At 42.0% G+C, this 21,689-nt stretch overlaps 1 protein-coding gene across 2 annotated transcripts in view; it reads left to right on the top strand.

Moving 5' to 3' along the window:
- The window catches only part of BCAR3 (BCAR3 adaptor protein, NSP family member), a 68,768-nt gene that overhangs the window by 41,397 nt on the left and 5,682 nt on the right, over nucleotides 1-21,689 (top strand). Inside the window, exons 1-3 of one of the 2 annotated variants that reach the window (XM_072129089.1) lie at nucleotides 2,021-2,390; nucleotides 17,639-17,770; nucleotides 20,122-20,576. In XM_072129089.1, the coding sequence (XP_071985190.1) occupies nucleotides 2,301-2,390; nucleotides 17,639-17,770; nucleotides 20,122-20,576 (677 nt within the window). In that variant the 5' untranslated portion in view covers nucleotides 2,021-2,300. Of the gene's footprint in view, nucleotides 1-2,020; nucleotides 2,391-17,638; nucleotides 17,771-20,121; nucleotides 20,577-21,689 lie in introns of those variants that run through there. The other variant, XM_072129088.1, reaches the window with a different exon arrangement.

Below are 21,689 nucleotides of genomic sequence, written 5' to 3'. Positions count from 1 at the left end.
TCAGTGTGAATGGAGCCCGATAATGTTGGTATATTGCTATTTTATGGTAGAACCCATGTGCCTATATGTAGTCGGTTTAATAGTGATCGGCCATAAAACAGCCATTTGTAGTCAGGGCTGGGAACACTATAGCGGGGATCACTGTTGTTGGTTCATGTGTTAATCACTGCTGTTTATAAGGAATTCCTGAAGACAGAAGTTTCCATGTATCATTCTGGCAGCGGGGAGGCTGTTGCTCCATGTTTCCCAGGCTAATGATATCCTTAGAACTGACTTTCATGAAAACAAAGTCCCATGACACTTCATTTTCAACCACATAAATTCTCTCAATGACTGTGATTATGACTTTCTCCATTTTAATCAGCAAACATTACATTTTCCCATAATAAATAGCTGTACACAGGAGAGCGGGATTGGTGAGAGCGCGGCTGACCAGGGGGCACGTTGTAGGACTGCTGGCAGGCATGAGAATGCCTTGTGATTGTTTTATAGGAATGTAGTTATTTTACAACATTCAGGTTTTGTAGAATGCTATTTGGTGTTTTTATTTTAAGAGAATTTTCCCATTAAAAAAAATCAACAATCTCATTACAACGGCTGAGATGAGGCTATGTGCCTTATTACATTACTATAAACATTTGCGTTTACAAAACGCAGTGTAAACACGGTGTTAACATGCGTGTTAACAATTCATTTACACTTGCGCTTTGTTAATGCTTTGTTAACATGTGTGTTAACAACGCATTAACAAAGCGCAACACGTGTTAACAACGCATTTACACTGCATTTTGTAAACGCAAATGTTAATAGTAATGTAATTAGGCAAGTCACCTCATCTCAGCTGTTGTAATGCCTTTCAAAACTCAATGTGAATATCCAGATTAGAATATCACTTTAGCGTTTTTTTGTGGAGTAAAAACAAGCGGATGTGGAAACAAAACTGATCTGTTTTTAACAGAAGTGCAATGGACAGACTTGTGTGAATAAGCCTTAACATTGCTAGTCTGTAGCATGGCAATTATTGTTTACACGTGAGGTTTACATTGTGTTTTGAAACGCGATACAACAGCTGGAGAGAGATTTGCCTAATTAAATTGCTGTTAACATTTGTGTTTACACAATTCACTATTAACACATAAATTAACATTGCGTTATTGCGTGTATTTTGTTAATATAATGTCAACACGTGCATTAACACAGTGTTAACGATTGAGTTTTTTAAACACAAATGTTAACAGTAATGTAATTATGCAAATTCCCTCTCCTCAGCTGTTGTATTGCGTCGCACAGTCGCAGCAGAATCTGTCCTTTATTGTCTCTTTGGGCAGTAGTGTGGTCTGCTGCAGATTGTCTGCTATAGAAATCCCCCACTGGACCCATCCTGCAAGTCTTACCTCAAAATAGATTCTGATCCATTGTTACTCATAGCTACTCTACCCCATCCCTGTACATGTGACAGTACACAGAGGCTTGTGTATTAGGTGTGTCTAGCACTCGGATGTGACCAGTGGTCACTGTTTGGATCGTGCCCAGCTACGTAAACACCTCCGCAAACATTACAGGATCTTGTCAGAGGCTTTAATCCATCCATTGCTTTAATTAAATGTAAACAGGGTGGGTTGGGGGGTACAGTATCCGCCTAATGCTGATAATCCTCTATGTATGAGAGAGCCCGATCAATTGAATGTTTTTTACAATAACCTTTTAACCCCTTAATAACCTAAGTGGGCTCAGGGTTAATGCTTCATTAGGGGGTAGTGCATGCCCTTACTGGCACCAGGACTCCAGGATGGAGAGCTGCAGCTGAGGAGGGTGACGGGCATGGTCCAGGCATGATGTAGGCATGGTCCAGACATGATCATATAGACATGATCTAGGCATGGTCCAGACATGATCATCTAGGTATGATCTAGGCATGGTCCAGGTATGATCTAGGTATGATCTAGGCATGGCCCAGGCATGGTGTATCAGGAATGCAGTGGAGACTAGGAGAATCTGGAGTGGTTTGTATGGAGCTCAGCTGGTCAGGGTTTCTCAGATGGTTAGAATTTCATTGGTGAGTAAGAGGAATCACATGAGGATTGTAGCACTCTATACATGGCAGGCTGAGGAGGACTCACATGCCAGAAAGCTCTCACTCCCCTCATAGACTCTGCTCCATCTGAGCAAATAAACCAAGACAAATGTCCTGCTGGACAGAGATGTAGGAGCCTGAAGGAAGCGGCCACACTTCATCCAGGGAAGAGGAATAACATTTCACACCTCAGGCTCCTCACTGTTTAATTAGAGAAGATCTGAAGATGTCCAAGGACTGTTTCTGCAATGTCTATGAGAGTGTCACTGCAGCCTTGTGCTGCTTCTACCAGAGGAAATCTGTCATTGGGGTCAAGGTAAGTTTCTATCAAGAGTTTAGTTTTTCTCTTACTATTTGTGAGTAGATGATGAATAATGCTGGTATTATTTTACACTTTCACATCTTTTGAAATGTATTTTTAGATCATCCATCTCATCCACTGCTAAAGCTGCATCTGTGATTGAACATGTCATTCATTTGTTTAACCCTTTGTATTTACATGAATTGGAATAACCTTGAAACAATTTTTAGTATATTGTTAGTAATTGTGCTACATAGTAGTTTCTTCTCATCTAGATGCATTGCTCAGATACCAGGCTGTGGTGATTAGGATGGATTTGGATCGAACACAAATAAATAATTTTGGAGTAAAATGGGAAGTTTCATGTCAAACACTGTCATTTTTCTATCTAATCTGATTTTATCTTTTTTTTTTTTAATACCTTTATTTTGATATGGATTTGTACCATGCATTTCTACATTTTACTCAGACTATATGTATCACCTGTTTGCTGTCTGTGATCCTCCAAAAAATGTCATATACCAATTCAAGTAAAAACAATGCATCATACATAGGCTGATTGTTGTGAAATTTGTGATCATGTCGCCTTAATCTAAACGCACACAAAATCAGGAATAAGGAAACCAGACTTTTTGTATGTGTGTGTTTTGTTTTGTTTTTTTCTTCCATTTGTTTTGGCTTGGCATTTTGTTTTTCAAGAATCTTTGTGAACTATTGTCTGAGTGATCCATTAATCCATTACAAATTATTGCATTTTGTGCAATTTTCTGCAACTCTGTGCAGTTTGTTCCAAAGAATAAATGGCACACATCCAGTTTTATGTTATCAAACTATCGAGTTTGTTACATCTGGAAGTTTGATTTTGGAAGCATTTGAGCACATTCAACTTTGCAAACTCCTTACAAACTTCAATAGAGATCACTCCACTGGTTCTGACAATTTCTCTATAAGCCCCTCTGTTTCCAAGTAATCCATATCATTGTTTTTTAATCTGACATCTGAGAGCCTTATGATTGGAAATCTACAGTGGTAGATAGTTTGAGTCCCTAAAACTTGTGCCATTGTGAATTTATGGCACAGACATGACGAATTGGACAAGCAAGTGTTGGCTTCCCCCACTGCAGGCATCTATAGGGGACCCTGCAGAGAAGACAGATTTGGTATTTACGGTACCTCTTATCTCTTCTACGGAATTTGATGGCGCTATGTAAAGATAATTATTATTATTTTCTCATACTCGGTTCTCAATTGAGCCCTAGGCAGCAGCAGGTCTACGCATCCCGGCAATCATGTGATAAAATATGTTACTGAGAATCTGATGCAGGTTCTGTCTAGACCCAACAAAACCCAAATAGGAAGCATGTTACTGTAAGTGTGCATTTTTCACCTATAACAGCAGCAAAACTGGCACCCCTGCGCCAGTTTTTGTCTGACTTTTTAGTACAAACTGCTTGCACATGTATTTATAAAGTGTCCGTCACCCATTTGTGTCGGGGCTGCACTATACCATACACAGCACAAAATTGTACACAAGGGGTGTTCCGGTGCACAGATGGATCGTGCAACACATTTATCATGTAGTGTCCGACAGAAGTGTGTTGCACCACCTATGTTAAAGGTTTACCAAAAAAAGGTTGGTGCGTTCTGTCGGAGCAGTGCAGGGGGCGCCAGATTCATGAATAGCGGGCGGCACAAATACTGAATCTGGCGCCCCCTGCACTATACACAGGTAAACTGCACACAGTACAGGCTGCACTGTTTTTGATAAATGTCTGGACCTCTAGCGGCTAATTACCCTGGTACTGGACCGGTTAATGACAAAACCTTTAACAGAGCAGCAAAGATCCATAAATCAAAATGAAAATATGTAGATATTTTACAGACAATCTCAATTATTCTTATTCTTCAAGATTAGATGTCTATTTTCTTAAAGAGTCTAAACGTTCCCATAGTCCCTTCCATCTGAACTAATGTTATCCCTAGGGAGAGTAACATAGTATTTATGAGCATGTTCAGCCTGGGAAGTAAACCTAGAATATGCTTGATGTCAGCCAGAAAAGCTGAGGCCATTTCCTTTCATTCCGTGTTTCTATTTATAGAGTCGTCCTGTGTAGTCAATTTTACATGTCTCTTATCTTTAGTATTAGCTGTGGACATAGGGCTTGGTCACATCCACAGGACGGAGTATGCTATCACACAGATGTATACTACCGGAGGGCTATGCTATCGCACAGGTGTATTCTGCCGGGGGGCTATGCTATCACACAGGTGTATACTACCGGAGGCCTATGCTATCACACAGATGTATACTACCGGAGGCCTATGCTATCGCACAGGTGTATACTACCGGAGGCCTATGCTATCGCACAGGTGTATACTACCGGAGGCCTATGCAATCGCACAGGTGTATACTACCGGAGGGCTATGCAATCGCACAGGTGTATACTACCGGAGGGCTATGCAATCGCACAGGTGTATACTACCGGAGGGCTATGCTATCGCACAGGTGTATACTACCGGAGGGCTATGCTATCGCACAGGTGTATACTACCGGAGGGCTATGCTATCGCACAGGTGTATACTACCGGAGGGCTATGCTATCGCACAGGTGTATACTACCGGAGGGCTATGCTATCGCACAGGTGTATACTACCGGAGGGCTATGCTATCGCACAGGTGTATACTACCGGAGGGCTATGCTATCGCACAGGTGTATACTACCGGAGGGCTATGCTATCGCACAGGTGTATACTACCGGAGGGCTATGCTATCGCACAGGTGTATACTACCGGAGGGCTATGCTATCGCACAGGTGTATACTACCGGAGGGCTATGCTATCGCACAGGTGTATACTACCGGAGGGCTATGCTATCGCACAGGTGTATACTACCGGAGGGCTATGCTATCGCACAGGTGTATACTACCGGAGGGCTATGCTATCGCACAGGTGTATACTACCGGAGGGCTATGCTATCGCACAGGTGTATACTACCGGAGGGCTATGCTATCGCACAGGTGTATACTACCGGAGGGCTATGCTATCGCACAGGTGTATACTACCGGAGGGCTATGCTATCGCACAGGTGTATACTACCGGAGGGCTATGCTATCGCACAGGTGTATACTACCGGAGGGCTATGCAATCGCACAGGTGTATACTACCGGAGGGCTATGCAATCGCACAGGTGTATACTACCGGAGGGCTATGCAATCGCACAGGTGTATACTACCGGAGGGCTATGCAATCGCACAGGTGTATACTACCGGAGGGCTATGCAATCGCACAGGTGTATACTACCGGAGGGCTATGCAATCGCACAGGTGTATACTACCGGAGGGCTATGCTATCGCACAGGTGTATACTACCGGAGGGCTATGCTATCGCACAGGTGTATTCTGAGGCAGGGCTATGCTATCGCACAGGTGTATTCTGAGGCAGGGCTATGCTATCGCACAGGTGTATTCTGAGGCAGGGCTATGCTATCGCACAGGTGTATTCTGAGGCAGGGCTATGCTATCGCACAGGTGTATTCTGAGGCAGGGCTATGCTATCGCACAGGTGTATTCTGAGGCAGGGCTATGCTATCGCACAGGTGTATTCTGAGGCAGGGCTATGCTATCGCACAGGTGTATTCTGAGGCAGGGCTATGCTATCGCACAGGTGTATTCTGAGGCAGGGCTATGCTATCGCACAGGTGTATTCTGAGGCAGGGCTATGCTATCGCACAGGTGTATTCTGAGGCAGGGCTATGCTATCGCACAGGTGTATTCTGAGGCAGGGCTATGCTATCGCACAGGTGTATTCTGAGGCAGGGCTATGCTATCGCACAGGTGTATTCTGAGGCAGGGCTATGCTATCGCACAGGTGTATTCTGAGGCAGGGCTATGCTATCGCACAGGTGTATTCTGAGGCAGGGCTATGCTATCGCACAGGTGTATTCTGAGGCAGGGCTATGCTATCGCACAGGTGTATTCTATGGCTATGTTCACATCTCATGTCTTTTACTACCTTCTTTGTGCATGAATGTAAACTGTGAGTACAGGCAGTCCCCGGGTTACATACAAGATAGGGTCCGGAGGTTTGTTCTTAAGTTGAATTTGTATGTAAGTCGAAACTTTATATTTTATCATTGAAGTTCTAGACAATTTTTTTTCTTTTGTCCCAGTGACAATTGTAGTTTCAAAATTTTTGCTGTAATGGGACCAAGGATTAACAATAAATCTTCATTACAAACACCTTACAGCTGATCATTACAGCCTGGGACTATAGTAAAGCATCCAGAGAGCTTCACCAGAGGTCACAGTGGTCAGAGGGGTCCGTCTGTAACTAGGGGTCGTCTGTAAGTCGGGTGTCCTTAAGTAGGGGACCGCCTGTATTGATGCGTCCGTCCTTGTGCCCGCGCAGCATTTGTGTTACGTAGACTATAAATACTGTCGCCTTCTCTGGGGAATGTAATCGCTGTTAAGAATGCAGATGTTAAAATAGTAAAGATGTTGCCTCATGACTTTCTTGTGCAGTAATAATAGCCTATGACTGATGGCCGTCCAAGCATACATACATCTCTATGAAGATCATTGGTTGTAGCTTGTGTCCATGGTAATTATTATCTTAGTAGACATTAAATAAAGCTCCATCTGCGCTGGTGAGGGCAAAGGTGGTGAATTCTAGATATATTGGGGCTTCTCGTATAAATGAAGGCATGAAGTAGTATTCAAGAGCCAGATACTTGAGTGTAAATCACAATAGTTCAATGACATTTAAGCAGGTTTATAAGTGAAAGTCAAAAATCCCAGGCCACCCTTTTATTTTATACAGGCGGTCCCCTACTTAAGGACACCCGACTTACAGACAACCCATAGTTACAGACGGACCCCTCTGCCCACTGTGACCTCTGGTGAAGCCCTCTGGTTGTTACTATAGTCCCAGGCTGCAATGATCAGCTGTAAGGTGTCTGTAATGAAGCTTTATTGATAATCCTTGGTCCAATTACAACAAAAATTTTGAAACTCCAATTGTCACAGGGGCAAAAAAAAGAAATTTGCCTAGAACTTCAATTATAAAATATACAGTTTTGACTTGCATACAGAATTAAGAACAAACCTCCAGACCCTATCTTGTATGTAACCCGGGGACTGCCTGTAATCCAAAGGGAAAATGACATATCGGCAACCAATGGGCTACATTGACCGGAACATTGCTGCCATATTGAGGGCAAGATGGGAAGATGATCATGTAGAATATCAGACCACAGTTGTCTAAGAAAATTTGCTAATTCATCAACACAAAGAATTCCATGAACAATGGAGGGTCTATGGAAAATCTCTGTTAAGCCAGAAGAGATTTTGCCTTTCTTATTGTGGCAATTAGTTTCTGAGGCAATTCTGGTCATCGTTCATATGTCACATGGACACCTTCCCACTGGTAAAACTTGCCCTTGATCCAATGTGGCAGCTTTCAAGATGGCGACCGTGTTCCGGATCGGCTCCCGGGAGGAGCATGATTTGATGAAGCATGAGCATGAATTGATTTTCTAAAGCAGACAACCCTTTAACTATCAATTCCTAATATATAGTTTTCAGGATTGCTTTCTATTCTAAGTACGGTAAAGCTTTACTGTAAGTCATCGCTAAACATATTCTAGTAGGTTCACCAAAGGTGAGCCAACATGAAAATCTATTTATTTGTGCACGTTCTCCCACAACCAGATGCACTGCTATATCTGGCCGGCCTGATTCTTCACATTGCAGTGCGGTATTTATAAGCTCGGTCAGATGTATTTATTCTGCCTTCCGATACAGTTGCGTCCATTACATACGGGGGAAAGAATTGGCAAGTGAAGCGCCAGCCTACGCTTCAAGAGGCGGAGCCTTCTCACGACACTCGCCCTGTAATGCAGATGTTTTCTGTACTAGTAGTGGAATGTCGTTATTGCGTTATAGCAATTATTGTGCGATGACCGCTGTCTCCCAGTCTTATTGGGCTTTAATTAAGATCTACAGCGTTTTGATCTCTCTGTATCCAGATGAACATAGCATTCATGCAGTTCCCATGAATTTTGCCCTAACAATCCAGAGGTCAACAACTGGAAGAATGTAGCTTAAAAGTTGCTAGTATCCGCCACAGAGGAATGTCTAGTGGCATTAATCATAATGCAAATATAAAACACTCAAGGCACATTGAAGGATGTTATAGAAGAAGCCACGAAGAACATCAAGATGTGTTATAAACTAGATTATCGGTATTGACATTTCTAGAGCAAGGATGTCACCGGCTGGTACTGAACGTTAGTGGGGAGACACAAAATGTAGAGTGATCACAGTGACAAATATCCTACAGATAGAAGACAAACTGCTGTCACTTACAATAAGTCATATTCATCATATCTCGGAAGAAAGTGTCAGCACTGACTTGTGTATTTTCTGCAGAATCTACTATTAATAGTTAAAATTACTGGAAGCAAAAAACTGGTAATCACTGGTGTTCTGGCACCCAAGTCTTTGAATGGTCGAGGAGCAACACTTATGTTTTGCAGGGTGAAATATATATCTGGAAATATCCAGTGAGTTAAAAGAAATCAACCGCCTAGAAAAACAATTAAAAAACCTATAAATGCCCCCCCCCCCTTGCTCCTCTTCGTCTCAAGCCCGGTGTTGTCTATCGCTTGCCTTGACACGCCGGGATCACCTTGAAAAGAAAGAATTGGCAGCACAGAGCGCAGGGACAAGATGTCCGGTGCTCTGGGCTGCTAATTATGCATTCTCCCGCACTTTCCTCCCAGCATGGGAGAGCGACGGTGATGTCACGCGAGAGGCGTGAATTCACCTCAGCATGGGCGTGCATAAGCTTAGTGAATATTCCCTACTTTGGGCCAATTGGCAACAGCCTTCCAGGGTTAAGGGTTTATTTCCATACCTCTATCTCAATGCTGTATGACTTAAAGTTGGAAAAACATTCTATATAGGTCCTTCAAGTCCAACCTACATCTACTATTAAATTATATATAAATATTTATAAAAATGTGTTTTAGGCTGGCTTCCCAAAAGCCTAATGAACCAGCTCACTTAGAAGAGCCGGACTTCCCATCACTATTGCTTATGTTGGAAGGCTAAAGGACCTTCGATGGTGTCACAGTGGTCTTATGACATTACTTTCTGAATGCTGAGAGGGCATGAGGAGGAACTGGTGGATTCAGCCTAAGGAGGCCATTTCCCACCTGACTTGCTATACTGTGGATAGCAGGCAAGGTTATACATTTGATTTTATTGGGATCTGAGGGAACCCATTTTTAGCTAAAAGAAGGGATTAAGCTGGTTGGCTCTATGAGAACCTGCCACTAGCTGTGTTTGTGGAAAATGTGGTGACAGGTTCCCTTTAACTAGGGCTCTACCCTGAACCAGCGAGCTGCCGCGCTGGACCAGATGCAAGGACCAAGTTTAGTATGAGTTCTTATTTTTACACCACCTAAAAAAAATGATCCACCCATACAACCCATTAATGCCCCACATGCTATTTCCACTTTGAACATAGATACAGAAGACTTTTTACAGAAGGGCCTTTTTTCCTTGTGGATGATAAGGGGGGGGGGGGGGCTATAATTACTCTACAAGTCATTCCATTCGTATAGTCTTTCCATTCATATTGATCAGCAAACCATGGAAGATTATGGAAGATGGATGTACAGGTACACGGGACACATCCCCCAGTACATAGAATATTATTGTGGACTCAGCTGGGCAGATCCGGTTTTGGTACTTGGTAGGACATCAAGTGTACAGCGGTCCGCTGTGTGCGGCTGGACCCTTGTTGATTTAGTTGGAGAAGACACAGCTGAGATTTCTTGACCTTCAGGACACATTCCTTAAACTTTCTCAGCATTTGAGCACCCAGTAGTAAAAATCCAGAATTTTTTTTCTCTTGTCTGGAGTCGTGTTGCTTTCTAGGTTCTCGGCCTCAGACAATGGAGGAGCTTTTGTTACAGCAACGTGTCCATGAGAAGCGCAACCACCACCTTTTGTGTTACTGACTCACGTTCAGCTTTACAGCAGCCATAAAAAGAAAAACTCCCTAGATAAATCATTCCTGTCCATAGTGAAGCTTTACCTGAACATATTGGAGGTTTATTGTCCCGTTGACTCAAAGGGAACCTGTCACCAGATTTTACCCCACTAAACTAGCAGCCCCTTCAGGTAGAGGATGATGTTTGGTTGCTATAATTCCCTAATTTATATGAAATCACCAGTCGGTCAAATATGACTCTCTTCACAGTATTTTCAAATGAGATGAGTCAAGTTTACTGGTTGCAGGAGGAGTGTCACTTTTTAATAGCCCCTATATTCTGTTCTATAGCACCTAAAAACATCCTTTTTTTGTCATATTAAAGATAAGAATCTTGTCTTTCAGCTCATGGCTTTGTGACATACAGAACCAGAGATACAGGCAGTTAACCACAAAGTTGGAAATGCAAGATTCAGATAAAGATCCAGTTCCAGACTATTTTAACTGCCTGTCGGTCCAGATCTGAATGGGGGGATTCTGAATTTTCAATATGACACACACACACCTTGTTTCTAGATACTATAGATGGAGGCATCTGAAGTGATAATACATCTGCAACCACTAAAATTGACTCATCTCATGTGAAAGTAAGTTGAGAAGAGTCATATTTCCCTGAATTTGAGGAAGATTTCAAATTAAAGAATTCTAGAAGGGACATCTCTTCTTAAAGGGCATCTACCACAAGGATGAAGGACTGTATGTAAATGAGCCTGAGGGGCTCCTGGGTCCATAAGTGTTAATGGAGCCTGAAGCCTGTCGGGCTCATTTGCATACAGTCCTTCATCCTGGTGATAGATGCCCTTTAAGCGGACAGGTAGTTTAGTGGTGCAGGCTGTGTGGGAACAAGAGGATAGACATCTAGGCAGGTAAATGCACATGACCTGGGATAGAGCTGATTTATTCCACATGAAAATTGACATGGCACAACATGTCAAACTTCTGCTGGAGGTCCAATCCAGATTTCCAAGAGTGTGAATATCGGAGGTAACCAAGGTGATGCTCAATTGTGGTCAGACGGTGAAAAATGGATTTCACTGATCGACCACTGCTCCGGGAATGGGACTCCTAACACCGTGATCATCCCATGAAATCTGTCCCCACTCCTGCTCCATGTATTACATGTACAGTATGGTACATTAGTACAGTAAAGTTTTCCTTGTGAATAAGCCCTATGGAATAACTATCCAGGAAATTTTCCAACATTCACTTTAATATACAACATACAATGCTTTTATAATGTCCAGTGAAGTAGAATTTTCCCCAAAGAACCCAGGAGGTCTCTGACAATAGCCGAGACGTCTCCTACTTCCTGTACAAGTGTAAACTGATGCCCATCAGGGACGTAACGTGTCGACCCATGGGTGGATCTCTGCTATTCCTCAGGGCTTGTTGTCATTATAGCAGCATGTCTTCTACTGCTCACATCTACTCAATGTAATGTCATTATTTGCTACTTATTGGATTCTGAATGGCTAAGTGATTGTATCAGAGGCACTTAGCATGTTGTGGAGAAAAATACAATCGCAGAAGTAATGAAAATGGCATGATATAATATTTTTTTCTATTTTTCATTCTCCGCACTGGAGGGAGTTTTACAGGATTCCTAAAATAAAATCAACATGATAATAAGGGGGTTTTACTAAATGTGCAAGTTTATTTTCTGTCATAAATAAATTAGACATTCCTCCAATACAGGACAAAAGGGTAAAACATGTTTCATTGTATTAAAGAAATCAAAATCCATCATGATAAACCCGGGACACTCATAGATGCATGAATTTACTGTGGTAATCTTCTTAGATTTATTATCCATGGCCTCCTTCCTTCTGAAATCAATTTAAAATTGTTAATTAGCCAGAAGGGCTCTGGGGGTGTTGCCAGAGCCCCTCCATGTTGCAGCTTCACAGGCTGTTACACAGTGCCCTCCTCCCCCTTCCATCTTCCTCTGCCTGATGTAATCTCATCACACAGTGTGAGAGTGAGACATTCTCCTGCACAATGTAACAGTCTGTGAAGTTATAGCATACTATATGCTTATGCCCCCCCATAATCTTTGTGACACATTATTTTTAGAAGTATATTTTAGAAGATAGGACTCCATGGACAACATATGTAAGAAGATTACTAAAGTCACGATGCCTGGATCTATGAGTAAGTTACCATGATTACCAGATTGCAGCATCCATTTAATAGGGTTAAACCAAGGTTAAAAAAAAAATCTGTCGGCTTTCTTCCAAAAACAGCTCCACCCCCTTACCATGGTGATTGTTGGTATTGCATCTCGGCTGTATAGAGATGAATGGAGCTGATTCATTTACCTTTCGACAAGAACAGAGAAGAAAACATAAAGGGGCTAAAATTTGGTAGAAGAAAAGATGGATTTCTATTTTTTTTTTTTTTTTTTTTTGGTAAGTCACTTTTTTAATTTTTAGGATATAAATCCTTCATAAGCAGAGTTTAGTGCACACAATCAGAATTATCCACAAAAGCCATAAGCAAATCTGCTACAAAGTCCATGATAAAGTCCTCAGGCTTTACACACAATTTGCTTTTAGATTTTAGAGATTGGCTGAATTTTCAGTTATATTTTATATAGTTGTAATAGGTTTAACTCTATCACAGGTAACATTGTAGTACTGAAAGTGATACAGAATAGTGGAGAGGCCAACACTTTTTTTTGTTATAGGAAGAGAAACATAAAAATAAGCCACAGATGGATCTGACATTTTCTCCAGCGTCCTTGATGCAACATGAGGCTATTGTCTATTAATATATCTAGAAAAATTCTTCCATTTGTGCCTGGCGCAGGCATCAAACTGAGAAGATAACATCGATATATGTGATAACAACCCCAGTAGCCTCCCCTAGTGGAAGCTGCAGGAATTGTTACAGTATTGTGTAACCCTATAGCTTCCAGGCTGTACCTCCCTTTTAGCACCGCTACATCCTCAGTAATATCTTCCATTTTCGTTTGATTCAGAGCGTTTAAAAATCCAAGATATTTAACCATATATGAAGAAAGTAACTTTCTATTCCCATGTATCTCACATACAATATTGGCTGTTGTCAGAGTGAATCGCTAGCATTTGAAGTAAATCACTTACCTAGTATGGATCTATCACACAAATGACATGCAAAAGTAGTTGTATAAATGAAGACACTCATGGCAGCAAATCTACCACTACATTCAATACAATTCGGTAACCGGAGACCAGTATATAGAACACATGTATATTCTCATTATACACAGGTCTAAGACATTACAAATCTGAACCGGATCTATAAGATGATGATTGACAGAGAACTGTTGTTTCGGAGTAATCAATACCCTGCTAATACCCAGTTAATACTCTACTAATACTCTGCTAATTGGGGATGAACGTATAGACTGACATATGTCGATCTCTGTGTCTTCTGGTAATTCTGTGTGTGAGAACCGGTAATCCATGTAATTAGTTTGGGCTCTAAACCATCAACATTATATTGTAATGTATTCACATTTTTGGTTCTTGATGAAGGTGCAGTACTATAAAGAATACGAACTTCAGTCCGGACCTCTTCCATCGGAGCCATCTTTACCTGTCATTCTTATTATTTTCCCCTTTGGTGGCCCTGTTGTATTAGTGGTATAGTCACCATATTTAATCTGTGACCCAACATGATAAATAAGGACCCTTTATCAGAGGTGCAACTTGATCCTTTTTTTCTGAGGGGACCCACCTTTATCAAGTCTTATATATATATATATACCCATTGGAGAATGCTCCAGTACTCTGGTGGGCCAGTCTGACACAGCCTCTTATGGTGAAGGGATGCTGTGATGGGTCTCCTTTAGGTTCATGGCCCTTACTGTGACTACTCTCTCGGCCCGGCACAAGTTATGCCTCCGGTACCCATAGTTCATGATGACTGATCACTACTTTCACTCTCAGAACTTTTGTTTTACCTGGAAGATTATGCAGGCAAATGCCAAGAACTTTGCCTTCAGTTTCTTTACAGTAAAGAAAGTGGACCGTGCGCATGGTCAGCTGTGGTCAACCCAGATGTTCTATCGGGAAGGACTCAAATCAGGTGGAGAGTGAACCAAAAGGGACGTGTGGTTCGAGAACCAGAGGCAAAAGAAATCGGGACAACCAGAATAAAGGGAATGTATGGAACAATAGCTAGATGCTGACACAGCCTTGATCTAAAGTAAAACAGCTGAGGGTTAGAAAACAAATGCTCCCCTTTCCGCTGGTCCTTTGGTTCCCCCTTCAGTGTTCCGCTCCATGGGACTTTGTGCAAGTCACACTGGAATTGATTCTCTTCTTTTATTGCATATGAATCTAGGTGCCATTCATTTACACATTACTGATGAGGCCAGTGACTTGCTGAGTGGTCACATGGGCACAATGTAAGTTCACTTCTTGAACTACATGGATATGAAACCTTTGGGACAGAGCACTGGCACTGGAACAAAGGGACCTTTGCAAATGAAGACAAAACCCAAACAAAAAAACATGTTTCCACATGACGCCAATTTTGTAGCGTTCATATCATACATTATGGTTACATGGGACATTTACTCCTTTCGGATCTGTAGATATGTCTCAAACTTTCAAGGGATCTCATGGATTCTGAACTTGTGTAAAACTGAAACATAAGCTGCACAATCCTCTCATTATATTTTCCATATTCTTAAGTATTTTCTAAAGGCTTCTTTGTGCATTTAATGTCCCACAATGGTGACTGGTACATGAGTGATTGGTAATGGGAGGATTAGCGCGGGCTGTCACCTGGCATTAACATTTTTTCATTCTATACGGCTTCAAAACGACTTGTTCTGGATGCAGGATTGTGTTCTGATGATTTCCTCTCATCTATTCTAACTGGGCCAATCTACATGAAGTATTCTGGGAACGGGTAAGGAAGGCAAACCAAAATGCCAGGGGCAGAAGGGATCTTAATTCACACTAAGAGATTCAACCTACTATATTCCGAGGTTTTAAGTGGCAACTCTTGGCCCTATCTTACAGTCCCAACAATTGGAATAGAATGGAGAGCCAATGGAGTTTTGTTCATGAGGGGACAACTCCCTTAAAGGACCTTGGTGCCCATACTTCTTTTTGTCTTATGCTTATTGCGGGGGTGTACTCTGGAAGTAGAGGGTCAGTGCACAATCTTATTTCTATATCTCACCCACAAATGTGTTCGTCGTGAAACCACAGTCAAAGTTTTCCATCCATTGCTAAGTCACTTTTAACACTTCCCTTCATTGTATAAAACTATCACTATACTAAGGCAAGTCCATCAATTTCTGAGTAGATCCGCCCACTGGACTCCTAAGCCCAGAATGAACAGATATAATAAATAAATCACTAGTACTATACTATTTGTGCTGCATACGTAAAATCTCCCCAGTCCTTCCTGCTTTATAACGTGCTGCAGATTGTACATAGTGTTCTATCTGCTCAGCTCCTCCTGCTCTATAACGTGCCGGCTGCAGAGAGGACACTATGGACAATATACTCAGCTCCTCCTGCTCTATAACATTCCGGCTGCAGAGAGGACACTATGTACAATCTGCTCAGCTCCTCCTGCTCTATAACATGCCGGCTGCAGAGAGGACACTATGTACAATCTGCTCAGCACCTCCTGCTTCTGTAACAGACTTTAGAAAAATGTCCATCACATGGACAACTACTTTATCTTCATGTGTGAGATCCTCTGGGAAATATCTGTGACTACTATTGACAACTCCTTTTAGAAGTTGCACTTTTATGAACTGTGGACTTGTGCACTTCTCACTGATAATCTATGTATATGATAAGGTGCAGCTTGCATGTCTATGCACAATATTACACTCAGCTGTATATTAGAAATCTGATATCTGATGTTTGCTCCTTTTAGATCTTGACTTCTGTAGGCTGGTACAGATATTCACGTATTTGGGACCATGATGCTTTGTGAAGACTTAAACATGTTGCACTATGGAATAAGATTGTTAGGACTTGAACACTGTTTAATGCCCTCTTTTATTTTATTTTTAATACATCCAAGGCTGTATATCATAAAATGTTCAAAATACTGGATACAAAATGATAAAATTTTGGCTGATGGGAGCAACCACTAGGGGAGGCCTAAGAGCTTGGCGCATCCATATTCTCCACACATTGCTGTCATAAGAGCAGAACAACAAATGATTTGGTTTGTCATATGTCATGCGTGACCATCCAGTATTATTGATAACACAGTACACAGTAAGTAGCTTTGCTCCCTCTATATATGGCTGAAAAAGACCCCCTGAAAATCTTCATGTAAAGGGCCCCCCACAATGTTGTCCTTGGCAGGTTCATCCACTGTCAGATCTGTTATGGCAATGAATACCTTTATGAGGGTTTTATTATTTAGCTATTTTTAACAATATGAAGAACAAGGCATCGTGTGTGTGTATGTTTTAATTTTAATTTTTTTTTTTATTCCATCCCCGTATCAAAAAACTGCACATGTAGCTCATCGCCCTTCGGAGCGTAACATTGATAATGACGTTTCTGATTGCTTTACATGAGCTTGTGCTTGCTAAGCATCTTTGGAAAACCTAAAAAATAATAGAAAAAAGATGCAACCAGAAATTATTTGTACTCGTAAGGACAGATCTGGAATAAGTTGGACCTTCAAAACCTCATATGCAATACATGGAAGGGATGGTGGTTAATTCTGTACAGAAGTATTGTCTATAGATGTTTAGTAACTCCCTGTGTAATCTCTCCATAAAATAAGCGTATACCGGCGCTTCCATTTCAGGATAAAATTATTTTAAAAAAATTGATAATAATAAATATATATATTATTATTCTATTTATTTATTTATTTTTAATTTTCATTTAGAGGTCTTTCAGTTATATAGAACTTTTTTATATTTTGCAGCCACTGGTCATTTAAGAGTTAAGGCAGAGATGCATAAACTTAGTACAAAGGGCACCTGGGAAATGTGAAAGTAGATGATCCCAGGTGTAGCCTCTGTGCATCCGATCCCTGCCTCGTGGCCTTTGATCACACGGCAGGCAGCTTAGGAACACCCACATCCCGGGGACTGGTGACAGAGCATGTGACAAGTGACAAAATGAAAGTTCCTGTTTGCATTGTGGCAGCTGTGGAGGTGGCCAGGTGATCTCGGTACCGGGAAGAGTCTCGCCTGGACTCACGCTCACCTGTTGTGTCTTTCAGTTCTCTAAAGAGCGATATATTATGGATGGAGGGACCCCTGACAAGCTGAAGAAGGAGCTGGAGGAGGAGCTGAAGCTGAGCAGCGAAGATTTACGGAGTCACGCCTGGTACCATGGCAGGATTCCCCGACAGGTGAGTGCGGGACTTGATGGGTTAACTGGCTTGGAATAAAGTTGTGTTACTTAGAGGTCCGATAATACGGTGCTGTGTGTAGTAAGCAGCAGGTGTACGGGCGGATTGTCACCGAGGTCACAGGCTTGACATGTTTGCCTAACACACCTTCCTATAAGTGACTGAGCAGAAAACTGAAGCACTGAACCCGCTTCAGCCATTATATGCCAAGCGCCATCTGATGAGCTGGTGACACCAACTGGATCACCATCTGCGGTGCGGAGAATGACCCCCAACAAATCTCTGAATCAGCAAGTTCTAAAGTCTTGTCCTTGGTCTCCTATGGGTAATACCTGCTCAGTGGCAGCCGATATATTGGTCACTAGGATTGGCAGTGCCCCAGTTATCTGTCCGGTGCCTCTCATGGGCATCTATGGATCTATAATCTGGGCAGTGCAGATTTCAGTATATCACTTATATCTTTAAGTACTAGTTGTAGTCTTGCCGCAGGATTATATTTTTTGATCCTTACATATAATCCTAATCCTTGTCCTGAACATGGACATGTGACTCACGACATGGACACACGTCTTTGTTTCATCTCTGATAAGCGCACATGATGCCCCTGACATGGGAGCAGGGTGTGCATTGATTTTTCCTATGATCTCTCTCTATTGTACAAGCACAATGTCGCTGTTTGAAGTGAAACGAGCAAATATCCCTCCCTCCCCCATCACTGGGGACTATATTCTCTCAGATGCAGCTGCAAGTGCCGGTGACCTCTGTGCTCGGTCGCAGACATGAGGTCAGAGTAGAGAGTAGGAAAATGCTTCCATTACACAGACTGTATTCCCATGTTACGTCTGCCACAAAGAGCAATGATGAAAAATGTCACCGCTCAATACAAAAAGCCGCATCTAGAGACTCGGGTCAGCCGAACTTGTCACCAGCTTTTACACCACTAGACGTTCACTTCTCTATTTTCTCTTTTATGTTAAAATGCCCATTTACCGTACCTGCAAAAAAAAAAAATCACCTCCATAGACATAAGCAAATGAGCGGAGAATAGTCACTTTAAGAGGGCATCATTTCAGTTGCCTTTACCTTTGGCTGTAAAGTAGCATGATTCTGGTGTCATTGTAAAGATAAGGATCGATAGATGTGAATGAAAGCTGAAGATAAGGATCAATGTCTGCCTATGTCTTTAATAGCTTTGAAAAGTGACTCCTCTCAGACAAAAAGTGACACTTCTTTACTCATTTCCTTATGTTTTTTATATATATGTGAACATCTGAGAGGGAATTTTAGAAAGGTAGTTTAAAGGGGTAACATTTGGTGACAGGTGCCCTTTCCTGAGACTCTGCTCTTGTGGGTTTCAAACTGATAAATTGTAATTCTCTTTTGTTGCAAGTGTTGGAAAGACAAAATTCACAAAAGTGAATATTCCAGAGTGTTCTGTGTATTAGGATGGCTGCAGCTTTTTGTATATTACTGTACGACAGATCACATACTATGTAGGTCGGGTGCCCCAGGGATGTTATGATACACCCTGCCCCTCTTCCCTCGGCCCCTGAATGTTCAGCATGGTAAAGCTGGTCATACACTTATATATCTGTCTGGACTCTGCCGAAGAAAGAAAGTCCTACCATGTTCTCCCCCAAAAAAAAGAAATGGGCATGTTGAAATCAAATAGCACAATCCTCCTTTCCCACAGCATATATGTGATATCCAATGTCAGGGACCTCCTTTTAAAGGGGTTGTCCACTTTCAGCAAATAATTGATATTGTTTGTGTGATGAAAATTTATACAGTTTTCCAATATACTTTCTCTATCAATTCTTCACTCGTGGATTAAAAACAGTCCCTGGTCATGTGGTACACGACTCGTTACAACACATCTGTGATTACTCTCTGATATAACGAGCAGTGCACTTGTGTGACATCACATGACCAGGGATATAACACACCATGCATGTGACATCATGTGACCAGATGTATAACGAGCCGTGCACTTGTGTGACACACATGACCAGGGATATAACAAGCCGTGCATCTGTGTGATATCACATGACCAGGGACCGGTTTATATCTGAGGGACGTAAACCTAAAAGCTTCCTATAGGAGAGCAAGCAAAGGTCTAGAAAACCGTGAGGAAGTGATACAGAAAGAAAACTGTATAACTTTTCATTACACTAACAATATTGATTATTTGCTGAAAGTAGACAAACCCTTTAAGGATGTCCTTGTGCAGTACATAGAATTCCCTGGAAGTTTCTCTTACTTGAACCCCTTATCCTGGGTCTCCTGTATAATAATGACAGTGTATGGTATCTCGCTATGACAGAGATTGAGGCATGTTCTTCTCCCTGCAGGTATCTGAGAGTCTGGTGAGGAGAGATGGGGATTTTCTGATCAGAGATTCGCTCTCCAGCCCTGGAAACTTTGTGCTCACCTGTCAGTGGAAAAATCTCTCTCAGCATTTCAAGATAAATAAAGTTGTCATCCGTCTCAATGAGGCCTACAGCCGCCTTCAGTACCAGTTTGAACATGAAAGCTTTGACAACATCCCGGCCTTGGTCAGATACTATGTGGGGAATCGCAAGTCAGTGTCGCAGCAGAGCGGAGCCATCATCTTCCAACCGATTAACAGGACTGTGCCCCTGCGGTGTATAGAGGAGAAGTATGGGGTGTCCCCAGTCAGACGCCTGGAGATGGGGGCACTGGAGGAAAAGACAGAAACCCCTAAAAGGCTTAGCCTCAACATAGGCCACGGCCAAGGACATGGACTGACTCCGGAGCAAAGTCTGATCCGAGGAAATCTGCTGAGGTTTGTACCAGACATTGTACCGATTGAATGAGGAAAAACAGCCAGCGTTAATGAGGGGCACGATTACATATACAATTAGGTTTTTTTTTTTTTCAGCAGCCATTTGGGAACCTGTCACCATGAAAATGCAGCGTTATCTAAGGACAGCATGTTATAGAGCAGGAAAAGCTGAGCAGATTGTGCAGGCAGCATGTTATAGAGCAGGAGGAGGTCAGCAGATTTTGCAGGCAGTATGTACAATCTGCTCAGCTCATGCTGTTCTAAAACAGTGTGTCCCATCTGCAGACAGCATGTTATAGACCAGGAGGAGCTGAGCATATTGTGCAGACAGCATGAGCTGAGCAGATTGTACATAGTGTCATATCTGCTCAGCTCCTCCTTCTCTATAACATGCAGCCTGAAAATAGGACACTATATAAAATCTGCTCAGCTCCTCCTGCTCTATAACATGCTGTCTGCAGATGGGACACACAGTACAATCTTCAGGCTGCATTTTATAGAGCAGGAGGAGCTGAGCAGATTAGAAATGGTGTCCTATCTGAAAGTAGCATGTTTATAGAGCAATAAAGGCAACTAGATTAATATACTAAAACCTTTTACAAAAATTCTGTAACTTTTAATTCTTTTATATCTCATACTGGGCTCAGTTTTCTAGTGCTACGTGGTGATTGCTCACAAACTATGCAGATTAACACAGGAAGAATTGACAATGAGTAGGATGATAGCCAAGGCATATAAAGTAGACTGTTAGCCAGTCTTTAAAATCCCTGTAATCGCCCCATGTATAGCCGGTATGTAATGTACGTACAATCGCTTGTATATCAAAGCCACTTTTCCCATAGGAAATCATTGAAATGGAGACGATTCATTCCATATCCCAAAAAATATTTAGTCGTGTGTAGTACAGCATCTAGCCCCTTTATTTCCTCTACTTCAATATTGTGCTATACAATTTGGGAAGAGAGGTAGGTACAGTATAGTAGATGAGGAGGGCTTGCGTAAGGATTGTATTATGAAATTTTTCAATTTTCAAAGTTACAATTGTTCCAATCTTGTTTTACAAATGGCCCACAGACAAGGTTACTCGTACTCCGAGGTTCTGTGGTCTGTGGC

Source organism: Engystomops pustulosus, chromosome 10 (assembly GCF_040894005.1).
Source record: "Engystomops pustulosus chromosome 10, aEngPut4.maternal, whole genome shotgun sequence".
Taxonomy (NCBI): Eukaryota; Metazoa; Chordata; class Amphibia; order Anura; family Leptodactylidae; genus Engystomops; species Engystomops pustulosus.
The sequence above is the reverse complement of the archived record's forward strand: the minus strand, read 5'-3'. Positions and strand labels throughout refer to the sequence as shown.